At 49.2% G+C, this 26,670-nt stretch overlaps 13 protein-coding genes across 13 annotated transcripts; 6 read left to right on the forward strand and 7 right to left on the reverse strand.

Moving 5' to 3' along the window:
* Positions 1–106: 106 nt before the first annotated feature.
* N7455_008119 (MFS transporter) lies at positions 107–1,767 on the reverse strand (the record flags this gene model as incomplete). The annotated part of the gene is made up of 5 exons (XM_040955668.2): positions 107–192; positions 244–417; positions 484–1,308; positions 1,364–1,609; positions 1,683–1,767. 5 exons carry the CDS (start codon positions 1,765–1,767, stop codon positions 107–109), a joined length of 1,416 nt encoding a protein of 471 aa, XP_040813990.2.
* Positions 1,768–3,151: 1,384 nt separating this feature from the next.
* N7455_008120 (uncharacterized protein) lies at positions 3,152–4,482 on the forward strand (the record flags this gene model as incomplete). Its single annotated transcript, XM_040955695.2, has 2 exons — positions 3,152–3,357; positions 3,444–4,482. The coding sequence occupies 2 exons, from the start codon at positions 3,152–3,154 to the stop codon at positions 4,480–4,482; spliced, it is 1,245 nt and encodes a 414-aa protein (XP_040813979.2).
* A 272-nt stretch (positions 4,483–4,754) lies between these two features.
* On the reverse strand, positions 4,755–5,672 carry rpnL (proteasome regulatory particle lid subunit rpnL; the record flags this gene model as incomplete). The annotated part of the gene is made up of 2 exons (XM_040955544.1): positions 4,755–5,033; positions 5,106–5,672. The coding sequence occupies 2 exons, from the start codon at positions 5,670–5,672 to the stop codon at positions 4,755–4,757; spliced, it is 846 nt and encodes a 281-aa protein (XP_040813926.1).
* A 335-nt stretch (positions 5,673–6,007) lies between these two features.
* N7455_008122 (S53 family peptidase) lies at positions 6,008–7,431 on the reverse strand (the record flags this gene model as incomplete). Its single annotated transcript, XM_040955641.2, has 2 exons — positions 6,008–6,296; positions 6,347–7,431. 2 exons carry the CDS (start codon positions 7,429–7,431, stop codon positions 6,008–6,010), a joined length of 1,374 nt encoding a protein of 457 aa, XP_040813845.2.
* Positions 7,432–9,304: 1,873 nt separating this feature from the next.
* Positions 9,305–10,882, forward strand: N7455_008123 (putative tubulin-specific chaperone c). Its single transcript, XM_040955617.2, has 4 exons — positions 9,305–9,525; positions 9,602–9,762; positions 9,815–10,537; positions 10,600–10,882. The coding sequence occupies exons 1-4, from the start codon at positions 9,408–9,410 to the stop codon at positions 10,804–10,806; spliced, it is 1,209 nt and encodes a 402-aa protein (XP_040813867.1). The 5' UTR covers positions 9,305–9,407; the 3' UTR covers positions 10,807–10,882.
* Positions 10,883–11,418: 536 nt separating this feature from the next.
* Positions 11,419–12,779, reverse strand: N7455_008124 (uncharacterized protein; the record flags this gene model as incomplete). The annotated part of the gene is made up of 3 exons (XM_040955716.2): positions 11,419–11,495; positions 11,551–11,765; positions 11,821–12,779. The coding sequence occupies 3 exons, from the start codon at positions 12,777–12,779 to the stop codon at positions 11,419–11,421; spliced, it is 1,251 nt and encodes a 416-aa protein (XP_040813852.2).
* Positions 12,780–12,961: 182 nt separating this feature from the next.
* N7455_008125 (uncharacterized protein) lies at positions 12,962–13,627 on the reverse strand (the record flags this gene model as incomplete). The annotated part of the gene is made up of 1 exon (XM_040955603.2): positions 12,962–13,627. The coding sequence occupies one exon, from the start codon at positions 13,625–13,627 to the stop codon at positions 12,962–12,964; it is 666 nt and encodes a 221-aa protein (XP_040813922.2).
* Positions 13,628–14,285: 658 nt separating this feature from the next.
* Positions 14,286–18,244, forward strand: N7455_008126 (coatomer subunit alpha; the record flags this gene model as incomplete). Its single annotated transcript, XM_040955705.2, has 6 exons — positions 14,286–14,315; positions 14,398–14,447; positions 14,510–14,829; positions 14,888–16,786; positions 16,838–17,925; positions 17,990–18,244. 6 exons carry the CDS (start codon positions 14,286–14,288, stop codon positions 18,242–18,244), a joined length of 3,642 nt encoding a protein of 1,213 aa, XP_040813904.2.
* Positions 18,245–18,680: 436 nt separating this feature from the next.
* On the reverse strand, positions 18,681–19,459 carry N7455_008127 (flavin-linked sulfhydryl oxidase; the record flags this gene model as incomplete). The annotated part of the gene is made up of 2 exons (XM_040955682.2): positions 18,681–19,203; positions 19,293–19,459. 2 exons carry the CDS (start codon positions 19,457–19,459, stop codon positions 18,681–18,683), a joined length of 690 nt encoding a protein of 229 aa, XP_040813953.1.
* Positions 19,460–19,946: 487 nt separating this feature from the next.
* On the forward strand, positions 19,947–21,277 carry N7455_008128 (putative transcriptional regulator; the record flags this gene model as incomplete). The annotated part of the gene is made up of 2 exons (XM_040955632.2): positions 19,947–20,201; positions 20,300–21,277. The coding sequence occupies 2 exons, from the start codon at positions 19,947–19,949 to the stop codon at positions 21,275–21,277; spliced, it is 1,233 nt and encodes a 410-aa protein (XP_040813933.2).
* A 141-nt stretch (positions 21,278–21,418) lies between these two features.
* On the reverse strand, positions 21,419–21,840 carry N7455_008129 (DUF5310 domain-containing protein; the record flags this gene model as incomplete). Its single annotated transcript, XM_065605810.1, has 3 exons — positions 21,419–21,505; positions 21,558–21,635; positions 21,694–21,840. The coding sequence occupies 3 exons, from the start codon at positions 21,838–21,840 to the stop codon at positions 21,419–21,421; spliced, it is 312 nt and encodes a 103-aa protein (XP_065460759.1).
* Positions 21,841–22,056: 216 nt separating this feature from the next.
* On the forward strand, positions 22,057–24,657 carry N7455_008130 (putative AP-1 adaptor complex subunit beta; the record flags this gene model as incomplete). Its single annotated transcript, XM_040955526.2, has 7 exons — positions 22,057–22,133; positions 22,205–22,225; positions 22,302–22,433; positions 22,496–23,133; positions 23,190–23,758; positions 23,813–24,174; positions 24,228–24,657. The coding sequence occupies 7 exons, from the start codon at positions 22,057–22,059 to the stop codon at positions 24,655–24,657; spliced, it is 2,229 nt and encodes a 742-aa protein (XP_040814017.2).
* An 803-nt stretch (positions 24,658–25,460) lies between these two features.
* On the forward strand, positions 25,461–26,637 carry N7455_008131 (NAD(P)-dependent alcohol dehydrogenase; the record flags this gene model as incomplete). The annotated part of the gene is made up of 2 exons (XM_040955650.2): positions 25,461–25,637; positions 25,738–26,637. The coding sequence occupies 2 exons, from the start codon at positions 25,461–25,463 to the stop codon at positions 26,635–26,637; spliced, it is 1,077 nt and encodes a 358-aa protein (XP_040813955.2).
* Positions 26,638–26,670: the final 33 nt, after the last annotated feature.

A 26,670-nucleotide genomic window follows, 5' to 3' on the forward strand; every position in this document is an offset into this window, starting at 1 on the left:
TCTCAAATGTACCCTAAAGCATACATCTATCTTAATCAACATTGCTAAAGTATTCGTATCACGATAAACGTTTTTTCAACGCATATGTATCAACCGTTCCAACATTTTAAACCGAAGCTTCGGGGGCTTTAGGTGAGGGCAAAGTATCCAACCAACGCCAGGAAATCACGGCCTGGATGAGGCAAGTAATAGCTGCATAGAGTGAGTAAATTGAACGAAAAGGTATTGGACTGTGAGACTCACCTAGTGCCACAGTCATGTAAAAGAAGCCAACTAATTCGAATAACGAGCCAGTCAACAAAGGCCCAAGCATCATACCGAGGCTAAATCCGACTTCGGTCATGGAAAAGACTCGCAGGTTGCTTCTGTTGGCCTCGAACATATGCGCGTCTTTGGCTTCCATGTCCTTGACAACATCTATATTGAAAAAGTCACCTTTGTGAGCGGGGGAATAGACAACACGTATATAATGAAATCACTCACAGGCCAGTTGCACGGCTCCTACACCGCGCACAAGAGGTAGAATACTGCCCAAAGCAATCAAACTGCTGGTAAAGATAGACTTGCCAGCGGTATCCCCTCCGGCCCATGGGAAGTGGGAGTCTCCAGGAATACCCAAAAGTAAGATGAGAGGGATCAACGCCAGCCAACCGAAAACGGTAGGTCCACGTATTCCGATTCGATCACGAAGCCACCCAGATGGGCCACTGAGAACGATGTTCGGGACTTGGAGGCAGAAGAACATCATACTAATGAGCAAACTCTTCCAGCCGAATGCTTGTCTCAGGTGAACAGGGAGAGTGTTGTTAATGCCAGACATGAGAGAGGAGACAACAACAACGTTGGCCAATGCAGTCAAAACACGTGGATCGGAGAGCATAACTCTGTAGTATTCATGTTTGAGATCGTGCTTGTTCCCCACTGTACAATCGTCCGGCCTGGCGGTAGGCGGGGTATCAGAAAGTAGAGCAGTCGATTCTTCTGGGCCTTCGTCATTGTTGAGAGGTGACTTGCCAGCAGCTTTGGGGGATTTGAGACCAGGCTCAATCATTACCAGACGGGCAGCGATATCCAAGACAAGTACGACCAAGGGAAGTGACCAGGCAGCCCAGTAGCCAAATAGCTGAAGCATTGCACCACTCACTGTTGGTCCGCCAACCATTCCTGCAGTGACGAATGACATGGCCATCCCCATCGACTGTCCGAGATTCTTCTTATCAACATTGTTTGCCAAAAGAGCAAATCCAACGACCCAAGTGGCGGCACCTGCCATAGATTGCAGGATGCGACCAACGAAGAGTACCCAAACTGTTCACGATAATTAGCTTCCAAGAGTCGTCATCAAGGTTAGAGGTGCTCATACCACATGGGGCGAGAGCAATCATCAGAGTTCCCACAAAACATCCTCCCAGAGCGATCAATAATGGTTTCTTCTGGCTCGAAGTCTTTTCGGCAAGGTGAGCGACAATCGGAGCAGAGACGAGACCAATGAACCCATGGGTGGTGAGCAATGCTGTGGTGTACGTCTGAGTTTGTGATGGATCAAGATGCAGTCGTTCTTCGAGCATATAGCTCAAGATCGGAGTAAGAAACCCATAGAGGAATGTCTCTAATGGATTGTTAGTATGACTAGGATGTGAAAGAAAAAAGATTTATTCAGTAAATGAAAGTACCAGACATACCTGCGAATAAGGCAACTGTGATGGACGAAACCACCAACAGTCGAGATGAACGCCATTTATAGCCCCATGGCTTTGTATCGTCCATTTTGATATATTGAGTGCTTGACAAGAGAAGAAAGAAAAAGTGGGGGCAGAGCAGAAATTAGTTAAGTAGCTCTTAGGCGGTAGGACCCCATATGGAATATCATTGCATTAAACTAGCCCATGGAGATTAAAATGACTGTTTCTTTTAAGGCGCCTTGAGTTCCTCGTTCTCGTGTCGTTAGCGGGTCTCTATTGGTAATGAGTCAATTCAGATCGCCCTCGCGTTTAAGCCGAACATCGTGATCGACGCCTCAAATGCACCTCCAATGCACTTTGATGCATCATCAATGTATCTACTACAGAGTACAAAGAAGACAATATAGAAATATCAACTTGTGTGTCACACTTAGAGTTCACGCCCTGTGTTGCAGATCCGAGGTCGGATGTGCATACTCCGTACTGCGCACGCACACATCCTGCACCAGTGTCCCAAATGGACCTTCAAGACGTTACGTGACATTCGTATTTCGATCAAGATTGATCTACTTACCCCATGAGTCTAAAGCTATTACGAAAAATTTGACAATGTGACTACTCCGTAGACACATTGAGCCCGTCGGCAACCGTCGGAACTCCCGGTCTGATGTACCCAGTACGACTATGTAGGCAGATAGTAGAATCAGCACCATCTTGCGTGTCCGGATCCTTTTATCGGACGTTGTTAAAGGGCTGAATGTTTCACAGGGTTAAAAAACGGGGCCATGCAATGCGGTGAAACAATAGCTCGAGGGATAAGACATGGCGTAAGACGAGCATGCGTGAGACCGATCTCATTGCTGCACGTCCAGCCAACGAGGGTGTGTATCGTCTGCTATTCACATGGGATTGTATTGTTTTATTTGATATTATCTAGTTCGTGTCTACTTTCTCCGGAATAACTCCACAAAATGCAACCATTTCAACATATAATCCTAGTAGGAACTATATATAGTGACTGCAATGTGGTATTGGCTCTAGGAAATTATCATGGACTGTAGGATTTATTGGTTGGATACTCCGAATTCGGCATTACCACTCCGTAGCTGCACATATAAAACGATATCCAGACTATACTCCGTACTCTACTCTGCTGTACTCCGTAGGGGCGACATCCTTGACTTCAAGGTGGATTCTCACCGCCCCACTATGTAGTTTTTTACTCCGAAGCCTTAGAGGTACGGAGTAACAATCCGAGAGCAACTGGATCGTCAAAGGGCTTCATTTCCTCCGGCCTGTGCATTATCAGAGTGAAACTAGTGTGTCACGCGACCCGCATATCTGATAGGCCCCGTCTGCCGTCATCTTGTCGGGCATATCCAGACGCCACATTCTGCCCCTCCGGAGTCGAGGACTGAACTCCGAGATTTCCAAGGTCTAGAATCATTCCAAACTCGGACTAGATCAAAATGACAACCATTCAACACCCTCAGTCAGCGACTACAGTCTTTCTAGACCAGCCACCCAGTTGTCTAGAGTTCTGTCCCGAGGCCCCAGATCATTTCATCGTGGGCACCTATCTTCTATCAGAGAACAAAACAGAAGATGGAGAAATCGAGCAGTCCAAAACTGGGAGTCTGCAACTATGGAAATTAGACCCTGTTAGCAAAGCATTGTAAGAAAACCAATCATATTACATTACAAGTCAGCCCGAGGGCAAGTATAACACCCTCATAACGAAGCCACTCTAACAGCTCTTAGATCCCAAATCCAAAGAATTGCTGTCCCATACGCAGTCTTTGACCTGCACTTCCACCCAAGAAACAAAAGCCTATTCGCAATTGCAAGCAGCGTGGGTTCAGTGTCTTTATTCCAAGTATCCACCACCGGCGACGCATCCGCAAGCCCAAGCATCACCCAACTATGGACGAAGCAAGTACACGAAGACCCATCAATCCCAGCACTCTTCCTCGCCTGGGCACCGCAGAACTGGTTCCCCAAGCCAGCGGCAGATGGCTTCGCCGTCACATTCTCAGATAGCCGGACAGCCGTCTTCGGGACAGAGGGCGATATCCGCCAAGAAGAAAATATAGAAGAATGGGGTACATATGAAGCCAAGCAAATGATCGAAGTCTGGTTTGTTGCTTTGTCAACAAGCAAGGGAACCCCAGATGCCGAGACGCAGAACCCAGCTGCGATCCCGTTTATGTTTACGGGTAATGACTTTGGCTCATTGCACACGCGCCGATTTGACACTACTGCCGAGTTGGAAGATCCAGATGAGCATGTCTCGCCTATGCTGCTCGAGCATGATGATAGAGCTCGCCACCACACTGCCGGTGTCACTGCTATCTTGCCCCTTGATGTTCCCTTGGTTGATGATGCACCGGTTCTTCTGACGGGATCTTATGACGAGAGTCTTCGTGTGTATCACGCTACGCGGAGGGGAGAGGTTCTCGCTGAGGAGGGTCTTGGTGGAGGGGTTTGGAGACTACAGTTGCTAAATACGACGAGGATTCCGGACTCGGATGACTCGTCGAATGTATCTGAGTACCGCTTTTTGGTTCTGGCAAGCTGTATGCATGCCGGGACGAGGCTTGTACGAGTTACGTGCAAACAGGAAGATGGGGCTCCGAATTGGGGGATTGAGGTTCTGGCGAAGTTTACTGAGCATGAGAGTATGAATTATGCCAGTGGTGTGTGGGAGGGTGAACAGGAAAGCGCCCGGTCTTCTGAGGTTTTGTGCGTCTCAAGCAGTTTCTATGATCGCAGGCTCTGTGTTTGGACTGTTGACATATAGCCAAATAAAAAAGCCATGCCGATTTGGAAGTCGATCCAGATTCTGAGGTCTTACCATATGCAGATTCCAGGTAGTTTACGCGCGGGCGTTGGCTAAAATGCTACTGGAAATTCGTAAGCCGGAATTATTCTAACATGATTGTGGTCATGAACACGCTAGAGAAAGCAGATGCATAAGCGACAGGTATACAAGTACATCCGCGCCCGAAGACAAGAAAAAAAAAGCATATCCGAAGAAAGTATATCGTTCCCATTGATCCATTGAGCGTTTAATTAGACAATAGTCTCCAGCTCGCGAGCATAACCCAAAGCATTCTCAATAACGGTGCCGCTAGCCACCAGGATATCCTTCTCAGACCTAGCAGTCGCCTCGGGCTCAACAGGGAAGTATATCCGGCCGTCTCGGAGGATCCAGCCGCGCTGCTTGGCAAATTCGATCACTGCACCCTCAGACTCGAGGAAGAGGAGGTTCTTGGCGTTGGAAATGGGGAGGGAGGGGTATGCCTTCTCTGAGCAACCTGCGATTTCATTGCGGATAGTGCCGACGAGAACCTATGAAGCTTCCGATTAGTATCCTTGCCAACGGAAACATTGAATTGCGAACTGAGCACGCATGCAACTTACATTCGAAAACAGACCAAAGTCTTCCGACGGAACACGCTCGGACTTCGTCTCTCTCCACACCTTGTCGTAGCTTCCCTCCATCAAGTTGCGCTCCAGCTCAACGGGGTACTTGATACACGCATCATCCTCAACACGACCACCCTTCAAGCTCGCCTCTTCCACCAATCCCTCTAGCACTGTGTGGAAGTTGGCACTGTCGCCCATGCTCAAAAGAAGCAGCAGATACAGTCCTGTAATCTTGCTGCGTTGGCTAGTGCTGAAGTCGACTTCCGAAGAACTCTGCCCGGGAAGACCGGCATGTCTCTCAAGATCGTAGAATGGCTGCAGTTGCTGGTAGTACCGTGTGAATAGCTGGGCATCGGTCTGGCGGATGGAGGCGAGTGCTCCGAGTTCAAGGACTTGGCGGGCAAGGACGACAAGCTGGGGAGGTGTGGAGGAAGTCGGGATCAGGGCATTTTGCAAAAGGAGAGCTCGCTTGGAACGGCTGAGGAGGTCGTTGGCTGCGTCGAACTGTTTGCGCTCGATAGCACCGTGGAGCTCTGACACAAGGGACTGTAGATCGGACATGGTGGAGGTTGTGTGGGTTCAGGGCAGTGCTGAAAGGGAATAAGGCAGCCTAGCCGGATTATGACGAAGGCAGTAATTGAAACAGCGGAGACGATAGAGGGTTCGAGTTTTGGTTGATGATTGTTGGTGACATTCCGATGCTCATGACGGAGCTGCGGTAGGCGGTCAGCTTTCAGTCACGTGTGGGCACTTTAATAATCGCCGATCTGGATGTTGACCCTCTACTACTACAAGAAGCCGGGCTATTTAATTTGTTTTCTTGTTTGTTGGATTATTAGTGAACCCCGGCATAATTCAGTGTCTGCAATAGCTATATATCACTCAAATTCATATGTCTACACATGGTCATCTGACGATGCCAATTTCACAAGTGTACGGAACAAGGGTGTGCCTAGCCATGTCACTGGATCCCACCCTTCGGTAGCATCCCAGCTGGCATTCCGTACCTGAGCATCGCCTGGATTCTGTTGACAGCCTGTGGAGCTACCCAGGACAATATCCGTGAGCCCTGTTTGCCCTTGACTATAAAGCCATGGGTTCAGGAAACCCATTCGGGGCTTACCCTGCGCAATACGGGCAGAGTTGATCCGAGAAACAATACCTGCAACCACTGGCGTTGAAGCACTGTACGCAATCAGTTCATTGTTCTCTCTGGAAATATGCCAAAGACAAACCTTGTACCGCCGACCGAGATCCACTCGCCATCGTCTCGAACGATGAAATTGGCGGCTTGGGCTGATAAATCGGGATACCCTCTTCCAATAGCATTGTAAAGTCCATCCCACCGACTTCCAAGATGATGAAGGTAGCCTTTCACTGCCTGATCCTGGTATTGGGGACGAGGGAAGACCTCTGAAAACCCACCTCCAGAGAAGGAAACTGCTCTTTCGGGATTGATGCCGTATGTTCCACCCACAGCTGTAACAAACGGACAGGAAGCTGGATATCCAGGGAGAAATCTGGTTTGATTCGTCCCGTCATTTCTCACACAAGAACTCCCCGGGCCAGAATCTCCGCTACCGAAAAGTATTGAAACACCCCGGGCACCGAGCTGGGCAAATAGGCTGCAAGTTGCGTTTAAGTACGACGGTGGAAGGCTCTGCTCGTTTTCTCCGTACGAGTTGGAAAGCACCGCGGGGAGATCTTCATCTGGGAGACTCAAGAGGTAATGGAGCTGTTCAAGATATGGCTCGTTTGATGATTCGGTAGGGTCTGGATGAGTTATTTCGGGAACAACAGGACCGCGTCCCCCGGTGCTATAAAATGTTGCTAGCACCTCATCAGCCAGCGGGATTGAATACTGTACATCTAGATTTGCCTCGACACTATCAGACATGGAGTGTTGATCATCCTGGCCACCGTTGATCGAGACGACACTGAAGTTTGCATCTGTGTGGCTTTGGGCGTAATGACGCAAAAACTCATCGAAATCAGCGTGGCGAGCATATTGTTCCAAGAAACCAGATATCCCCAGTCGATTCCGCCACTCGGGTCTGGTGGTTGTGTTATCAATTCCATACAGATCCCGAAGACAGTCTGGTATGATAGTTACATCGCATCCAGCGGCTAGTTGCTCGGAAGTCACTGTCTTCGGTTTGAAAATGAAGCTTCTTTGAGGTGCGAGATTGCCGAATTGAGTTGTAGGCTGAATCAATTGAATGTGGGGATGTAAGTCCCTAGGCACTGAATAGCCAAGAGTTCGAATGGCGGTGCTTTGCTGGTCTTGTTGATGAAAGTTGAAAAACTCTGTTTTCAGCATCTGCTCGGCCTGAGAAATTGGAACTGTGAATGAGATCCAATGGCTGTCTAGCTTGATAGAACTGGCTGGAACATTTTCTGATCGTAGCCATGCGATAATCCGGTCTGAAATGGCAGGAGATGGACTCAAGAATTGCTTCACTTCGTCTCTTTCCATATGTTGGCCATAGCTCGCATGGCCTGGTGTTGAGAGCTCTATGACCTTTTGCTAGAACTCCCCGGCATTATGTTGGTTGATCGCTAGTCGGAATTTTATGAGTTTGGAGGACAACGGTCTATCTCCTCTTGACCAGCCATCCGGTACCTTGTCTAGCTGTTCAGCCCGCTGATGGCTGGGATCAACGGTGATCGCGGACTGGACATAGCATAGCACGAGGGCCTGAAGAAACAGAAAATGAAGTTTCATTTTATTATTAAGTTCTTGCTAAACAAGCACGGTGAGTAAATACCACGCTGGATCAATCAGATTGTGTAAATATACCCCTTTATAGACGAGTAAGAAATACATCGACATTCACAAAGAAACCTAGATATCATCTGGTAAGTGATCAAAACTATCCGAGCTAAGTACTAAACGGATATGTATGACGTCGATACCAAGTAGGAATACAACCGTACAGCGTTGCACATCAACATGATAATCACCGACATCTGCCAACTGCCGAGCCGAAGTCCATCCGTGTAAGCTACGATACATATAAATTCTTACCGTTGTCAATATTCCCGGGTAATTACATCTAAAGGGAAGACAGGATTGTGAACTGTTACTCCAGATACGCCGTGTCTGTTTTTAGAGACCACAGGATATATCGATATAATTCTGAGCTCTGAATGACGACGAGGATATATATGCCAACTATGAGATGAATAAAAACGTTCAGGTAGTTTCCATGAAATGAGATCATGTAAGTTACAGTTGATTGTCGCCCTCGCCAATGATAAGAATGACCCATCGAGAGAGATTATCCGTACATGTACTACTACCCAAAACACATATCAACTTTATACTCCACACGATGCCATATATTTCTGTTTTGATTTCTGGGAGTTGGGGACCGTACATAATATGTATGAGCCCGGATATAGAGAGCTTCTCAACTGGGACGACCTGGTGCATAGTATCATTTGGGTAGCTTCCAAAGAAGTGCTCGTACAACTAAGCAAAACCTTATGTTGCAATATTTTAGTCCAGTGCTCCCGCTGTATAACCCCCCCCCCCCCCCCCCCATGTTAAAAAAAGGAGTATGCTCATCCCTCAAGACTCTCACATCCCTCGGGAGACCAGCAAGAGCCTTATGGGTCTACATTGTGCCATCAAACTTGAAATCCATCATCTCATTCTGTGTCAATCCAGTAGTAGAAAATAAATAAAACAAACGGGTACTTGGAAGATCCTCAATTGGAGGAACTTGTCATTGTATTTAATCTTCCTTTACAAGGTAACATGATAAAGGTGGTACAGGTACAAAAAGACGAAGTATAAAATCAAGTTGATGCCTTGTAGCCTGAACATCCACTCGGATCATCTGATTTCCGACCTCCGTGAAATGCGGGATGATCGACGTCACAGTGAAGCTGCAGTGATTATCGCGTCAATCTGAGGTCTGAGGCCCATCACTTCAAAAAAAAGTTGTTTTAATAACTGGATACTGTGGGATCGACTTTGATATAGTCCGATTTTCCGGATATCCGAACTTATTTTGGATCTCGAACCCGAGGGGATTGATATAAATATTAAAAGAGAATTGAATGTGGGGAAATATTGCGATTTTTGTGCTTATATTTCAGTGCCAATCATCAGTCGCAAATAAGCCTGGAAGGTCTGGAAGTCAGGATCTGATTGATTTGGCTTCAATTGCGGGGTGGCATGATCAAAGGGAATCGACGTCATTGCTACATTCCCATCTCACAGAGCTTCGACCTTCCCCGGTCTTTCATCTCCGCTTTCAATCCTGAATCCTTTCACACCTGGACAATATGGCCGAGTCTGATATACAGCACCTACGTCGACTGTCAGCGGATAATCAGACAGTCTCGAAAGCTGATATCTCCTTAAAGGAACGCTTCTTCCGCTATTTCCAGCATGAGATCACCGGTATGTTTCCGACGCCACTTCATTATCAAGCAAAATAATCACAAAGGGACCTTTGCTAATAACACTATCATACCAGATTTGCAGCAGGAGATGGATCGTCTTGCAGATACATCTCTTGTCGGTGGTGAGCGTGCCGATGCAACAGACCATTGCCTTGCTGGGATCGTGCGGTTATCCAATGAAGTCAAGGATGCAGCGAGCTATATCCCCACCTACGATCAGAGGGTGTATGCAGAGGTAAACGATACTTACACTCTATCTTGATAGAGCATAGCTGACATTTCTACAGGCAATCAAAGCTTTGCAGGATCGATTGAGCGAGACACGTGCAGCATTCGAGCCCCGATCAAAGTTTAGCTTCAAGACCAAGAAAAGCACCTCTGCTGTATCTTTGCCTGACGCTGCCGTGCTATCACTTGAAGGACGGCTTAGCATCCCTGGGTACCACTCTCCGGGTGCCTCGTCCGTTGACTCGTCCACGAACCACACCCCCCACTATCCTTCCACTCCATTGAACGAGCCGGATAGTCAGCAACAAGAGCGACTGGAACTTGCGCCCACTTCATTCCCAGGTGTCTCGACCGGGGACTTTTCCACAAAGTCCCACACGGACAAGCCCGCTGGTGCGTTTGCGGCCACCGGCATATCCTCTGTGTCGGTCGATGATCATCATAACCTTCACATTATGCTTCCAGCCTCCGGGTCGACACCCACAGTCCCGGTGTCTATTACCTCTCTGGATCGCTGCATCGTTGATATGTCCATTCCCACTGCCAACGGAAAGCCATATGCCAGTCTGACTGCCAAGGGGGTCAAAGAAAGTTTATTGATCTGTGGTCGAGTCAGTGGCCCTGCACACATTACTGGCATTGAGCGTAGCGTGATTGTGATATCATGTCGTCAGTTCCGCATGCACAACTGCAGCGACGTTGATGTCTATCTCAGCTGCTCTAGCAACCCCATTATTGAGGACTGTTCCAATATTCGATTTGGCCGGATCCCGAAGGCCTATGTCAGTGTTCTCCTCTTGGCTATTTCTTCCCTCCCGTTGTATACTGACATTATCCTATCTAGGCCTTGAACCATGACCGTCCCGACCACGAAGACCGCTGGAGCCAGGTCGAGGATTTCAAATGGATCAAGCCAGAGCCTAGTCCAAATTGGAGTCTACTCGACCCCAACGATGCCGTTCCCGAAGAGGTTTGGGCAGAGATTGTTCCCGGCGGGCCGGGATGGTCTCTTGAGGACATTTTGCATGCCATAAAAGTAGTCCAAAATTAGGTTTCCCTTCACCGATCGATGTCTTGGTACTTAATGGACATGTTCCTACAGGACGCGTCCTCGATACCAATTGTCATCGTGCGCCGCAATTGATAACACCATTTCTACTTCAAATAATCATAACTTTTACTCTTCTTTTCTTGACGCCACTTTTCTTGACGCCACCATGATCAATTGTGGTTTTTGCGATCATTGAATTTGGGGAAGGACTCAAGCTTAGTTGTGCTACTTCAATTGTGTACTTGTAGCTACAAACAGAAATATGAGAAATTGATGGAGGAGCATATACTGATTTGAGCATAATCTACAATTCATTCGTTAGATCAAACAAGAATATGTAGTCGGCCGCTTACGCAGCCTCTGTTCTTGACGATGTAGGAAGGAGATGTGATACATAATCTAACCTATTGGCTTAAGATAGTATTGAAATGTTATACTTCAGTTAGCACTACGATGGCTTTTTGGATGTCGGTTTATAGCCGGAAATATAAAAATAACTGGCAAAACTACAGAATAAGATGTAAAATACTTTTCCATGGGTAGGTGTAATCAGTAAAATTACTTTTGAGGGATATTCTAGGTCCCGGTTTGTGATCTGCCAAAATACAGGGTTTAAGTGTTCCAAGTTGTGGGCACTTTGGGGTAATTCTTTGCGTGATAACCCAAGTCTTCATAAACAGTTTCATCTCCTGGGGTTCAGGTCAATCTCAGCATAATCAACAGAGAATCAAGACAGCAACATACCTTTGAGAGAATCAACCCGATGTTGGTCTTCGTCTGACAGTTTCTCCAATTCCTGACCAGGCTCTTCCTCGTGGCGCTGTTTATCACCCATAGCAAATGCAGCCTTGCCAAGGTCATTCTGCGCCTCGCCGATCATGAGGAATTGAGCATTAGGATAGTCCAGGAACTCGGGCTGCAGAGGCACCCATCGAAGATCTTCGAATTTGTCAAGAACCCTAACAATAGCGTTAATATGATAATACCACAATCTCTGTATGGGATACTACTTACGATTGAGGGTATTCTGGATCCTTTGGTAATTGACCCACCGGTGGGCCGGCGTACTTGGGACTCTTCGACTGAACAATCCAACTCCCGCGTGGTTGCAGGCCGAAGTCCTCCTGAACATCACCCAACTCGGCAGGGATGGTCAGGATATAGGCGAGATGGGATGCCCGCTGTGTGGAGGTGATCGCGTAGACACCTTCCGCGTAAGGTCTAGCTTCTTCGGTGTGACGTTCACCTCGCGTGGAAGTCTGGTATGTTTTACCAGCGATGAACTTTTCATGAATAGCTTGCATGGATTGTCCAGCCTTTTCCACAAATCCCATATCTCGTTCTTTGGCTGAGGTTGGAAACTTCTTTTTTGGGAGAATCATCAAGCGACATGAAGCGTCTTTGTCGACGGGGCCTTGGCCTTCGTCGAATTTCGCCCCGAGAACGGTTGGACGGAGGACAAAGAAGCTTCGGGCGACATCGCCCATACTCTGAGGGTCCTCTATATTGACACGTGGGCGGAAGAAGAAGTAGATGAAGCCTTTTTCGAGGATGTTGGAGGATACCACGTTTTCTCTCTCCTCGGACTTACGGAGACCTCCTTCGATTTCTTGTGGTTTCTCCGGGGGTATTTCGACGGGTTGCTCCTTTGGAGTTTGTACTTCGGGTGGTTCTTCTGTCTTGACAGGTTCTTCTCTCTCGACAGGTTCTTCTCTCTCGACAGGTTCTTCTCTCTCGGCAGGTGCTTCCTCTCCCGTCGGCATTGGTCCGTCTTCCGATGTACCTGTTACCTGCTCCACTTTCTCTTCTTCTGGCTTTATGTCCTTCGTTTTCTCCTTTTTGGGCTGTGGAGCTTCTTCAGTTGAACCTTTCCGCTTTGTGCCTTTGGGAGTCTTGCCAGTCGGTTCGGCGGAAGTTGAAATGGCTTCCTTGGCCTTTTGGGCAGCATGGCGTGTAGATGTTCGTGTAGCCATGATGAATGGTGAATTCCTTAAATGGTGGTAAAGGCCAAAAGATACCTGATCCAGCGAAGTGGTTTTAACCTCCAGGGCTGTCATGATATACATATGACGTCATGTTATACAGGGAAATTCGCTGACATATTTAAGTAATTTTGCTGAGAATGACCGATGAGAATGTCATTACAATTGACAATTCAATCGACATCCATCTCATCGGCCATAGGCGAGTCGTCCATTGTGTCGTTGCCCAGGTCGATCGATGCTGTTTCGGACCCCGAGCTTTCATTCGCGTTGCCTTCCCGGAAAGCGCCAAATGAGTCTATGTCTTGAGAATGCCAATTTGGAAGTTCGCTAAACCTTCGTCTTTTGGGGCGATGGTCAGGCACTTCATCCTGGGTCTCGGGTGATGTATGTCTTTGTGCAAAGTGCGGATCCCCGTGCTGTGTAGCGAGAGTGTTGCGGGTCGGCTTTCTCTTCTGCCCTCTCTTTCGCACCAATGGAATTGTATTACTATGAAATCCACCGGGTTGATAGTCTAGATCGTTCAGGTAGTCTGTCAAGTCGCGCTGCCATCGCTCGAGCCGATCTGGGAGACATAGTAGATCTACCCTTGGCACGCTAGTTTCTAGCTTATCGTCGGGCTCTTCAATATCGTAGGGCTTGATGACTTGAATATCATCACTGTCCTCGAACGGATCTATGTCATGGGTAGGCGTTGAGGGTTCTGAGCCGTCCATGCTGTGCTCACTTTCCTCCGGCTGGTGATCTGCTGCAGCAGGATAAGTAAACTCGGCGAAGTATTCAAAACGGCGGGTTGGATTGGCAGGAGTCGTGCCATCATCCATTGGGAAGTCCTCCATTGTTATATCAAGCCTTAAACCCGAACGATGTTGATATCTGGTTCCAATCCAAGATGGACGGTCAAGTCACAGAATCCATAATCGGGCTTCTGTAAGGAAGGAACGATGCAGTATATGATCAAAGAGACGTATTCTATTAAAAGATTAAGTACAAGAAAGAGACCAGTAAAAGCGTAGGGGAATGGAAGCCGCAAGAAAGTCATGGTCGTCATAACATCATGGCCTTCCAGATGTTTCTAACGTGGGGGTGGAAGATGGGGAACAGATATATCTCCACTCGTCGAAGTTGAAGTTTGGATGTATAGTCAAAAAAAAGACAACCCATGGTTAATTTCAATCCATAGTATTAGAATATATCGAACATTTCCTCCTTGACCTTGATATAAAAACAGATCTATGATAACTTGTTATACAAAGTCAAGATCGAGACCAGCTCCCCCCTGACCGCTCACCGCCCGGCAGCATGATTGGCCGATGTCATTCGCTTCCACAATAGAGTCCACGTTTAGTTTACTGCTGCACCAAACACCAGCATCAAGTGTTTACCTTTCGCTCTTTTCTTTATTTCAGGTGGATACGGTGGTCGCCTCTGCCTTCTATTGCTCTCTAGTGTGCGGAGCTTGCTACTTTACAGTGCGGCTCCGGCCAAATCTTCAAGATGCAGTCCTCCCCAAACATGCTCACCAAGGTACGCCCCCCTCGGGCATCTTAATGCGCCATCAAACAATGGGACTCAATTGAGGATGCTAATGATTCTCTCCCTCGTGCAGTTTGAGTCGAAATCCTCCAGAGCCAAAGGAATTGCATTCCATCCCAAACGGTCAGTCAATCCCGCGGAGGGACACCTAACACCTCAAAGCACCCACCCTGACCTCAAAACAGGCCATGGATTCTCGTCTCCCTTCACTCCTCTACCATCCAACTATGGGACTACCGCATGGGAACTCTTATCGATCGATTCGAAGAACACGATGGCCCAGTTCGCGGCGTTGACTTCCACCCAACCCAGCCCCTGTTTGTGTCGGGAGGTGACGACTACAAGATCAAGGTTTGGAACTACCAGACCCGGAGGTGTTTGTTCACATTGAATGGACACCTGGATTATGTGCGAACAGTTTTCTTCCACCCCGAGCTGCCCTGGATTCTGTCTGCGTCCGATGACCAGACCATCAGAATCTGGAACTGGCAAAACCGGTCACTCAGTAAGATGTATTGGAGCTACCTGTATTAACATCGACTAACCTTTTACCTTTTTTTTAGTCTGTACGATGACCGGTCACAACCATTATGTTATGTGCGCTCAGTTCCACCCCACCGAGGATCTTATTGCCTCGGCCTCGTTGGATCAGTCGGTTCGCATTTGGGACATTTCCGGCCTGCGGAAGAAGCACTCGGCCCCTACCTCGATTTCCTTCGAAGATCAAATGGCAAGAGCCAACCCAAACCAAGCTGATATGTTTGGAAATACCGATGCAGTCGTTAAGTTTGTGCTGGAAGGTCATGACCGCGGAGTTAACTGGGTGTCGTTCCACCCCACACTGCCCTTGCTCGTGTCCGCCGGTGACGACAGGTTGGTCAAGCTCTGGCGGATGAGTGATACCAAGGCATGGGAAGTCGATACTTGCCGCGGCCATTTCCAAAATTCCTCCGCCGCTTTGTTCCACCCACACCAGGACCTCATCCTTTCCGTCGGCGAAGATAAGACGATTCGCGCATGGGATCTTAACAAGCGTACATCCGTTCAGTCCTTTAAACGTGACCTTGATAGATTCTGGGTTATCGCTGCCCACCCCGAGATGAACCTGTTTGCCGCGGGCCATGACACCGGTGTTATGGTCTTCAAGCTCGAGCGAGAGCGCCCTGCGTCTGCTATCTACCAGAACCAGCTATTTTACATCACCAAGGATAAGCACGTCAAGTCATATGACTTTGGCAAGAATGTTGAGTCGCCGCCGATGCTTTCGCTGCGCAAGCTGGGTTCCCCATGGGTCCCTCCGCGTACCCTCTCTTACAACCCCGCCGAGCGTGCTATTCTTGTTACCACGCCCGCCGATAATGGAACTTACGAACTGATTCATCTCCCCAGAGATGCTACTGGAGCTGTTGAGCCTACAGACGTTAAGCGTGGACAGGCCACTTCGGCAGTTTTCGTCGCCCGCAACCGCTTCGCTGTCTTCAACCCCTCGAGCCAGCAAGTCGATATCAAGGATCTCAGCAACTCCACAACGAAGACAATCAAGCCCCCAGCGGGCACAACCGATATCTACTTTGGTGGTACCGGATGTCTGCTCTTCATCACCCCTACACATGTTGCTCTGTTCGACATTCAACAAAAGAAACAGCTTGCAGAGCTTGCTGTCAGCGGAGTGAAGTATGTGGTGTGGTCTAACGATGGGTTGTACTGCGCTTTGCTCAGCAAACACAATGTCACCATTGTGACCAAGACCCTCGAGCAGGTCAGCACCCTGCACGAGACTATTCGCATCAAGAGTGCTACCTGGGATGACGCCGGTGTCCTGCTCTACTCCACCCTTAACCATGTGAAGTACTCCCTCCTCAACGGTGACAATGGTATTATCCGCACCCTTGACCAGACTGTGTACCTTGTTCGTGTCAAGGGACGCAGCGTCTATGCCCTTGACCGCAATGCCCAGCCACGCATTTTGGAAATTGACCCGACAGAGTACCGTTTCAAGCTCGCCCTCGTGAAGCGGAATTACGATGAAATGCTTCAGATTATCAAGACCTCGAGTTTGGTTGGCCAGAGTATCATTTCTTATCTGCAGAAGAAGGGTTACCCGGAGATTGCTCTGCAATTTGTGCAAGACCCTCAGACCCGCTTTGATCTTGCCCTTGAATGTGGTAACCTCGAGGTTGCCAATGAGATGGCACGGGAACTCGATCGCCCCAACGTCTGGAGTAGACTTGGAGCTGAGGCATTGGCCCATGGTAACCACCAGATTGTCGAAATGACTTACCAAAAGCAGCGTAACTTCGACAAGCTTTCTTTCCTATACCTCGCTACCGGCGACCAGGAGAAGCTTTCTCGCATGGCTAAGATTGCTGAACACCGTGGCGACTTCACCTCTCGTTTCCAAAACGCTATCTACCGTGGAGACGTTGAGGACCGAATCCAGATGTTCAAGGAAGTGGACTTGTGTATGTATTACCCCTTGTGGCGATTGTTTCCTCCATGCTAATTTCCGCTAGACCCTCTTGCCTATCTTACTGCCAAGTCACATGGTCTGATTGAAGAGGCCGAGTCCATTTTGGAGGCCGTTGGTCTCACCGAAGATCAGATCGTCCTACCCACAATCGAGCAACCTCTGAAGGTTCCTCAACCTATTGTGCCCACTTTCAAGTCCAACTGGCCTGTTAAGGCTGCCGGTCACTCCTCCTTTGAGAAGGCGCTTCTTGGAGAGGTTGGTGCCGCCGACGAAGAGGCTGGTGCCGAAGGATTCGAGATTGAGGAAGAGGAGCAAGAAGCTGCTGTCGCCCGGGAAACCCTTGAGGACGATGAAGAGGAAGTTTCCGGATGGGATATGGGTGATGATGTCAATGTTGAGGAAGAGGTCGACTTCGTCAATGTGGAAAGCGCTGAAGCTGGCGCGGGCAGTTCTGAGGCCGATTTGTGGGCTCGTAACTCCCCGCTGGCTGCCGACCATGTCGCCGCTGGCTCTTTCGACACTGCGATGCAGCTCTTGAACCGTCAAGTTGGTGCCGTTCAGTTCGCTCCTCTCAAGCCTCGCTTCCTCGAAGTTTACAAGGCGACTAAGACCTATCTCCCGGCGACTGCTGGTCTGCCGCCTTTGGTCAACTATGTGCGCCGGACCATCGACGAGACTGACTCCCGGAAGATGCTTCCCATCATTCCCCGGGACCTAGAGACAGTTGCTAGCGTTGACCTGCAAGAGGGTTATGCCGCTATGCGGTCCAACAAATTGGAAGAGGGTGTAGCAACCTTCAAGCGCATTCTTCACACTGTTCTCGTTAACACCGTCTCATCCGAAGCCGACATGGAGGAGGCAAAGAAGATCATTGCCACTGCTCGGGAATACATTCTCGCCATGTCGATTGAGCTCGAGCGCCGTACTCTCGCCACCGACTCCCCTGAGGGTCTCAAGCGCAGCCTTGAGCTGTCCGCCTACTTCACAATCCCTAAGCTCGAGGTCGCTCACCGACAACTGGCATTGATGGCTGCCATGAAGTTGGCCTTTGCCAACAAGAACTATGGCTCAGCCTTGAGCTTTGCCAACCGCATGCTAGCTAATGGAGGCTCCGCTAAGCTTCTGGAACAGGTAAGATTTTTCTTGAAATTGAACTTTCACCTTGTGATATACCATTACTAACAACGAGAAATAGGCCAAGAAGATCAAAGCTCAATGCGAACGCAACCCTCAAGATCAGATCGACATTGACTTCGACCCCTTCGCCGAATTCGACATCTGCGCTGCCTCCTACACTCCTATCTACAGCGGCTCTCCCAGTGTCTCAGACCCCTTCACTGGTGCCAAATACCACCCCCAGTACAAGGGAAGTGTCGACCGGATATCGGATGTTACGGAGATTGGTGCCCCGGCCAGCGGCCTGCGCCTGTTCGTCCCCAGTCAATTCTAATTGCCGCATGACGAAGCATAACGGTTTTCTGCCTTTTTCCTCTTCTTGAAACGAAGTTACAAATGGGTACATTTTCATCTGCACGAGGAGAAGTTGTGTTTGGCGGCGCTTTTCAATTTCTTTTTTCGGCTGGGAGAAAGACAAAATTTCCTGCACACAGTCCCCTTGTCTAGATGTCTTTTTGTATCCAAGATTATAATTGCTTAGCGATCTAGTTTGTATGCGAACATGTTTTGTCCAAAGTTCTATATTCTAGCCATAACCCGAAGATCATGTCTCTAGTTGCTTGGTCTATTATTACCCAGCCAGTAGTGATAAAAATACAGTCCATATTGATTCGCTAAAATATGCGCATCTAATCTAATGTACAAGGGAGATGTTCAAACCGAAGAGTAGAGAGAAGACCACTCCAACAAAACCACCATAAACATACAACTCAATCACACCGACCATCCTTCCACCCAGTGCGCCATCTCTCCTCCCAAAGTCGACAATCAAATTCTTTCTTCCCAAGCTTCCGATTAACCTCATTATGCGCCTCGCACATCCACCACCCAAACTCCTTCCGACTCTCTAGTTTCGGCTGATTCCGTCCACTCGGATGCGCCATCCATGCCTGGAAATCATCCGCACACACCCAGCACGGGTATAGCTTCGCGAAAAATTTCAAGAACCCGCCCATATTAGCCTGGTGTTCCATGTTTGCCTTTTCGGGGTATGTAGCTGCCATCGAGTGCAGTAGTGTCCATGTTGAGCGACCTAGCTCTTCGACGTCTGGCGGGCAGTCTGAGCGAGTTTCGCTGGGGGAGGGGGTTGCAGCAGCGGCGAGGGCGGGAGTTGAGGTTGTCATTTTGCTTGTGTTTGAAGTGGAGGTAGAGGTAGAGCTTGAGTTTGTGTTTTTGAGGTCGGCTTGCTTGGTCAATGCTAGCCATGAGGAGACGGAGGTGCAGGTGCGGCAGCTGTGAGGTCGGTATGTTAGCTTGTTCTGTAGATCTAGCTGACGGAGTAGACCGGATGAGCTTGGTTGCTGTAATTTGTAGATACTTACGGCTTTCCGTCTTTGTCCAGGACTACGCCCTTGGGCAATGGGGCTTTCGAGTCATCGTCCCCGGCGGGCTTGGATGAGCTTGCGGAGGTCGCGGGGTTTGGCTGGTTGAACATAGACGCCGTGCCTTTATATTGGCTATTGACTTGCTCTGGTGGAACCGAGGACATGTTTGCGTTTGTGGAGGTTTTAATTCCTCGAGAAATTGGTGATTTGGAGTTGTGAAAGTGATTCGGGGTTGATTTCTAATAGATTGCGGAGAAACAGCGGAGTCGAGAACGAGGGAATAGTGACGGGTATTTGCCGCAATAGTCAGTAAAGATATATTTAAAAAAGAAGCGACGAACACGCTTAGGATCAAGGAACTTTGAATATGTCAGAAATCCAGAAGCTGAGCTTTCAGAGCAAGAGTCGCAAATGACATACAAGTGAAATGCAGATCAATCTCGATCCCGCTTTGTCAGCCATTCCTGCCGCGCTTCTTCAACGCAGACGCGCTCAGGTTCGCGGTTTGATTGAAATACATAAACCTCTTTCTTCCATTACTTTGATATTTGGTCCTTATTTATCCACGTATTATCCGAGAAGCTGGACGATTCATTCAAACTCACTCCTACACCTTTAACCTCTTTCCAATCGCCACAGCGCGATATCAACATGCCGCCGAAGTATACAATGTCCGACTCTGAGTCTGAAGCCGAGAGTGAGGTGCCCAACACTCCATCTGACCAGGCTCTTGAAAAAGGCCTTCGCGATCAAGTGGCTGCAATCTTCAAGTCGGGCAATATGGAGGAATTGACTGTCAAGCGCGTGCGACTTGCCACAGAAGATACACTAGGTCTCACAGCGGGATACTTTAAGTCTACAGGTGACTGGAAAGCGCGGAGTGAGAATATAATCAAGGACGAGGTGGTGAGTCTTTGTTCGAATTTACAGCGCCCTTTCAGCAGCTTGATAGTAGCTTCAGATCAGCTCCAGAGGAAAACATACTGAACGCAATGCTTTTACAGGAAACACAAGATCAGGCGATACAAAATCCACAATCTCAAGCGACCAAAAAGTCCCCCTCTCCTCCCGCGAAGCCAAAGCCCACTGCCCTTGCGAAGCGAGCAAAGCCCGAGACTGCGCCGAAGCCTAGGAAGCGCCAGAAGACTAGGACGTCGGTATCCGATGAGGAGGATGAGCTATCAGTCCCGGCATCTGACGAGAGTGACGAGGTCACAAATCCCAAGAGTCGATCGAAAGCGCCAATAAAAAAGTCACCAGCGAAAAAGGTCTCCGCACGGAAACCCGAGAAAGATATATCAGACACTTCTGATTTATCCGGTGATGAGAGCGACAATGACGATGTCCCAAAGCCCAAGAAACGATCGAAAGCGCCAGTGAAGAAGTCGCCAGCAAAGAAGCCCCCCGTATCAAAACCCACAAATGATGCATCAGACGCTTCCGATGCTCCCGATGATACTTCGGATGTCGTCAAAAAGACCGGAGATACCAAGGACGATTCCGAAAGCGAGATGTCGGTGGTGCTTGACGAAGAGCCTCAGCCCAAGGCCCCACGCAAACGACAGAAAAGCGCCACGGGAACTGCGACCAAGACGAAGAAAGCCCCCAAAGCCAAGGATGAGGATACCAGCCCGGACCAGGCTGAAATCAAACGACTGCAAGGATGGCTCATCAAATGCGGCATCCGTAAGCTGTGGGGTAAAGAGCTGGCGCCATATGACACCCCCAAAGCCAAAATCAAGCATCTCAAGGGGATGTTAGAGGATGCTGGAATGACCGGTCGGCCATCTCAAGAGAAGGCGAACCAGATCCGCGAAGAACGGGAGCTGAAGGCGGATCTAGAGCAGATCCAGCAAGGCGCAAAACAATGGGGTGCCAAGAGTGACGAGGAGAATGAGGAGGATGCGAAGCCTCGGCGTAGGTTGTCTCGGGGGCGACAGTCACTTGCGTTCTTAGAGAGTGAAGGCGAAGAGACTGATTAATGGATAGCACAGGGTTCGTAATTAATGAGTTCGTCGGACCAGCTGGGCTGCCAGGAAATCGGATTATGCGTTCATGTCACTTTGTATTTCATACTTCATACTTCATAATATCCCAAATATATGGCAATATAGGGGTCTCAATCATCGCCCAACTTTCGGTCCACTCATGCGCTGAGCAGTCAAGCTGAAGATGGCAACAGAAGAAATGAAGAGGACGAGATTGTAGAACTACAACTTGTTAGCATCATCAAATCGGCTCGAAGTTGGTCCAATGACATACGGCCTTTCGCGAGTACTCGTTCTCCTCCGCCTCCGTTCTAGCCTCGACAAAGAGACGTCGCAAGTTAGGGAGGTTAGCCTGCAGATGTGTTAGTCTTGGCAATTTGGCAGTTTGACAGATATAGAATAAACCATACCATTAAGATAGTTATAGTCTGGATTAGAGGATAAAATAAAGGAGAGAGAGAGAGTTGATGACCGTAGAGCGGGAGAGTCCAGAAGCCACCATTTGTGGACAACTTTTGATCGTCCGAAACACCCTTTCTCTCCTTCTCTCCCCCCATTCTTCCTCAAAATCTCTCCACCCCCGGATTGTTCACGTATCTCTTTGTGTTTGACAAAGTGACGAACAATCTCGACACATTCTATTCCCCGACCTCGCGCGACCGTGAAGCTCCCAATCCCCCGCAGTCGCCTAACGCTACTCGATTCCCACCCATCCCCGATATCTCTAGGCGGAGGCACGACTTAGTCGTTGCTGAAGCTTATACATCCTCGCTATGGCGATGAACAAGATCCGTGGCGCCTTTGCGGTGCCTCGGAAAGGAGAGACGTTTGAATTGCGAGCTGGACTTGTGTATGCGGCCCTCTCCATGCGCTGGCTACCTCGCCATAGTGAATGACGAATGATATTAACTATTATTATAGTTCCCAGTACGCCTATGAACGGTATGTACAGCAGTGAAGCCTTCAGTCCGGCCTGGTAGTGTATGGCGAAGATGCGGTATGGCTGACAACGTAACAGGAAGGAATCAATTCAAAAGACAATCATGGCCATGACCCTAGGAAAGGATGTTTCGGCCCTGTTCCCAGATGTTCTCAAGAACATTGCTACAGCCGATCTTGAGCAGAAGAAATTGGTCTACCTCTATCTCATGTGGGTACCATAGTACAACTGAAGGTGGCTACGTATGCTAATCGGTCGATTCTCACTTTCAGGAACTACGCCAAATCGCACCCTGATCTATGTATTCTCGCCGTGAACACGTTCGTACAAGATTCGGAAGATCCGAACCCACTGATTCGTGCGCTGGCAATCCGAACAATGGGTTGTATTCGGGTGGAAAAGATGGTGGACTACATGGAAGAACCGCTGCGCAAGACCCTCCGAGACGAGTCGCCGTATGTCCGCAAGACCGCTGCGATCTGTGTGGCCAAGCTTTTCGATCTGAACCCGGCAATGGCCATCGAGAACGGATTCTTGGAGACGCTCCAGGAGATGATTGGAGACCCCAACCCCATGGTAGTCGCCAATTCGGTCACCGCACTTCAGGAGATTCATCACACGGCACCTGAGACACAGGCCCTGCAGATTAATGGTAACACTCTACGGAAGATGCTGATGGCTTTGAACGAGTGCACGGAATGGGGGCGCGTCACTATTCTTTCAACTTTGGCTGAGTATAAGACCTCCGACGTGAAGGAGTCGGAGCACATTTGCGAACGGGTCGCTCCTCAGTTCCAGCACGTTAATTCCGGTGTGGTTCTTGCCGCAGTCAAGGCTGTGTTCTTACATATGAAGAATGTTAGCCCTGACTTGTCGAAGAACTACCTAAAGAAGATGGCTCCTCCCTTGGGTATGCTCCCTCGCCGCTTTTATTATACTTCGTTTTTTTTTGCTAATTCGATATAGTTACATTGGTTTCGTCAGCCCCGGAAGTGCAATATGTTGCATTAAGAAATATCGACCTTATCCTGCAGAAGGAGCCTGATATTCTCAACAAAGAACTCCGTGTTTTCTTCTGCAAGTACAATGACCCGCAATATGTCAAGTTCCAGAAACTTGAGATTATGGTGCGTATAGCGAACGACCGCAATGTGGACCAACTCCTCGCTGAGTTGAAGGAATATGCCCTCGAAGTCGATATGGACTTTGTCCGCCGAGCTGTCCGGGCAATCGGTCAGGTTGCCATCAAGATTGAGAGCGCCAGCGAGCGGTGCGTTAACACATTGTTGGATCTCATCAACACCAAGGTGAACTACGTCGTTCAGGAAGCGATCGTTGTCATCAAGGATATCTTCCGGAAATACCCTGGCTACGAAGGTATCATCCCGACTCTATGCCAGTGTATTGATGAGTTGGATGAGCCCAATGCCAGAGCGGCACTCATCTGGATTGTTGGAGAGTATGCCGAAAAGATTAGCAACGCGGGTGATATCTTGGGTGGCTTTGTCGATGGTTTCAACGAAGAATTCTCTTCGGTTTGTTCTACCCTCCTGATATATGCTACCACATCGGCTAACCACTATTTCTAGACCCAATTGCAAATCCTCACAGCTGTGGTGAAACTCTTCCTCAAGCGGCCCGAGAAGGCACAGGGCCTAGTGCAGCGGGTACTCCAGGCTGCGACATCCGAGAACGACAACCCAGATGTCCGTGACCGAGCATATATCTACTGGCGTCTTCTGTCCAACACCAGCGATTCAAATGCGACAAAGAACATTGTGCTCTCGGATAAGCCCCCTATCGTCACCACCATCCACTCTCTGCCCCCGGCGCTCCTCGACCAACTCCTTTCCGAACTGTCTACTCTCTCCTCCGTCTACCACAAGCCCCCCGAGCAGTTTGTCGGCCACGGCCGATTCGGCGCCGACGCCGTCATGCGCGCTGCTATCGAGTATGTATTCAATATCCTGTGTTCTATTGAACTTGCTGCTAACCACTCCACAGGGAACAAATCCAGAACGCGCGCGAAAACCCATTGGCCGCGGCTGCTGCCGCTGCCGCTGGCGGTGCCACAGCCCCTGCGCAGGCGCAAAACAACGTCGAGAACCTGCTGGACATCGATTTCGACGGTGGTGCTCCTGCCTCCGCACAAACCGAGCCTTCCAGCGGCATGTCTGGCCTAGAAGGTCTGGCTGGCACTCCCGTACGGGTAGCATCCCCTGCAGCTGGTGCCCCGACAGCGCAAGCAAGCAACAACCTAGATGATTTGCTGGGCGTGTTCGGAGATTCCGGTGCCGCCCAGCCCTCGTCGAGCGGTGGCAACAGCGGTGATCTCATGAACGGATTCTCTGGTCTTGATCTCTCCGGCAATGCGGGACCTTCTCAAAATAACCAGACCAAGAAATCCAACGACGACATTTTGTCGCTCTTTTAGAGGAATGACATTGATGGTATAGCCAAGTGTGTCTAGCCGACCCTACCGGCTGATGTTATATCCAGATGTTTTCGCAAGCGAGAATCTGAACTGAAGGAGATAGATTGGTGTTTTCTTTTACTTGTTTAATGTTTCTTGCATCTCTACCTAAACGGACTTCAAAAGGCCTGTACATTTCTGCCTCGAATATCAATTTCTTTTATTGTGATGATTTGAACATAGATTAGACATATCTTGGCTATGCAGCCAAGCCTTGCAGTGTAAGGTTTGGTATGCATCATACGAGAACCATCTATAACCTATCACTTGGCCCTATGTCGTAGGGATCCCGAGGCTGAAAGGCTCAAATGCCGATGCAAATAGACTCCCGATTTTTCTCGGCCGACCCCACGGCTCCACAGAAAAAGGAAGAACAAAAAGCCATTAAAATGGCGAATCCCTATTATGTGGTTCGTACATAGTTGAATTAAATAATTCTCATAGAGGAACATCCAGGTACGGCTTTTTCTAAATTTTAGATTTAGTATGCATCTAGGTAGATGCTAGGTTATCAGCAAACCCAATGTCTCGGAATGACCTTCTCCAACCACAACATAGATAAACACCACCCACTCTATAGCCCCTCCCAAGTCCAAATCTCGATGGACCCATCAAAAATGCTGATTACCAATTATTCATCAAACCGAAGTTTCCAGTGAAAAACCGAGTGGGACTCGGGATCTGTGCCGCTTCCAAGATTCGGATATAAACGGGGCAGACCCCCAGGAAAGAAGTGTCAGTGAACATTTCCCTTAATTCACAAAATGGCGCAAACAGACTACAAATTCGAAGGCTGGATGGGTCTCGACCCTAGTGCCGGCGAGGGCAAGATGGTCTGGCAAGAATTCCAACCGAAAGAGTGGGAGGAGACCGATGTTGATATCAAAGTCTCCCACTGCGGCATCTGTGGTTCTGATTTACACACTCTCCGAAGCGGCTGGGTATGTTTTATGTTTTCCGTATCAGCAAGATCTCATGTGGAAACTTGTTGTATAACAACATCCGTGTAGAAAAGAAAAAAAAAACTAATATTCGCCACAGAGACCCACCGCCTACCCCTGCTGCGTAGGCCACGAGATTGTCGGCACAGCCGTGCGCGTCGGTAGCAAGGTCTCTGACATCCAGCTCGGCGACCGTGTCGGAGTCGGCGCCCAGAGCGAGTCCTGTCTCGGCCGCCAGGGCGACTGCGAGGAGTGCGCCTCAGGCCAAGAGAACTACTGCAGCAAGAAGGTCGTCGGCACGTACAACAGCATCCACTACGACGGTAGTAAGTCGTACGGCGGGTATGCGCGGTACCACCGTGTGCCCGGCCACTTTGCTATCAAGATCCCCGACGCTCTCTCGTCGGCTGATGCCGCGCCTATGCTGTGCGGCGGCGCTACCCTCTTCTCCCCGCTTAAGCACAACAACTGTGGTCCCGGCAAGCGCGTGGGCATTATTGGTGTTGGTGGACTGGGCCACTTTGGCTTGTTGTTTGCTAAGGCTATGGGCGCTGATAAGGTTGTTGCTATCTCGCGGAAGTTGGGGAAGAAGGAGGATTCGCTGAAGATGGGGGCGGATCTTTATGTTGCGACTGACGATGAGCCGGAATGGGCTACTGCCAATGCCCGGTCTTTGGATTTGATTGTCTCGACTGTCTCGTCTACTAAGATGCCCTTTAATGATTACTTGGGTCTGCTGAAGACTGGTGGGTCTTTTGTGCAGGTTGGTCTTCCTGAGGATGGTGGATTGTTCGCTCCTGTCCGAAGCTTGATGCGTCAGCTGAAGCTGCAGAGCTCCCTCGTTGGTAGCCCTAATGAGATCCGGGAGATGTTCCAGCTTGTTGCTGAAAAGGGAATCCGTCCCTGGGTGGAGGAGATCCCCATGAAGGATGCGAACAAGGCGATTGTGGATATGGAGGATGGAAAGGCCCGCTATAGATACGTGCTGGTCAACGAGTAAATGCCTGTAACTAGATGACTAGAGATGATTCCA

Source organism: Penicillium solitum (genome assembly GCF_028829755.1).
Source record: "Penicillium solitum strain IBT 25940 chromosome Unknown utg000005l_segment0_segment0, whole genome shotgun sequence".
In the NCBI taxonomy this organism is placed as follows: Eukaryota; Fungi; Ascomycota; class Eurotiomycetes; order Eurotiales; family Aspergillaceae; genus Penicillium; species Penicillium solitum.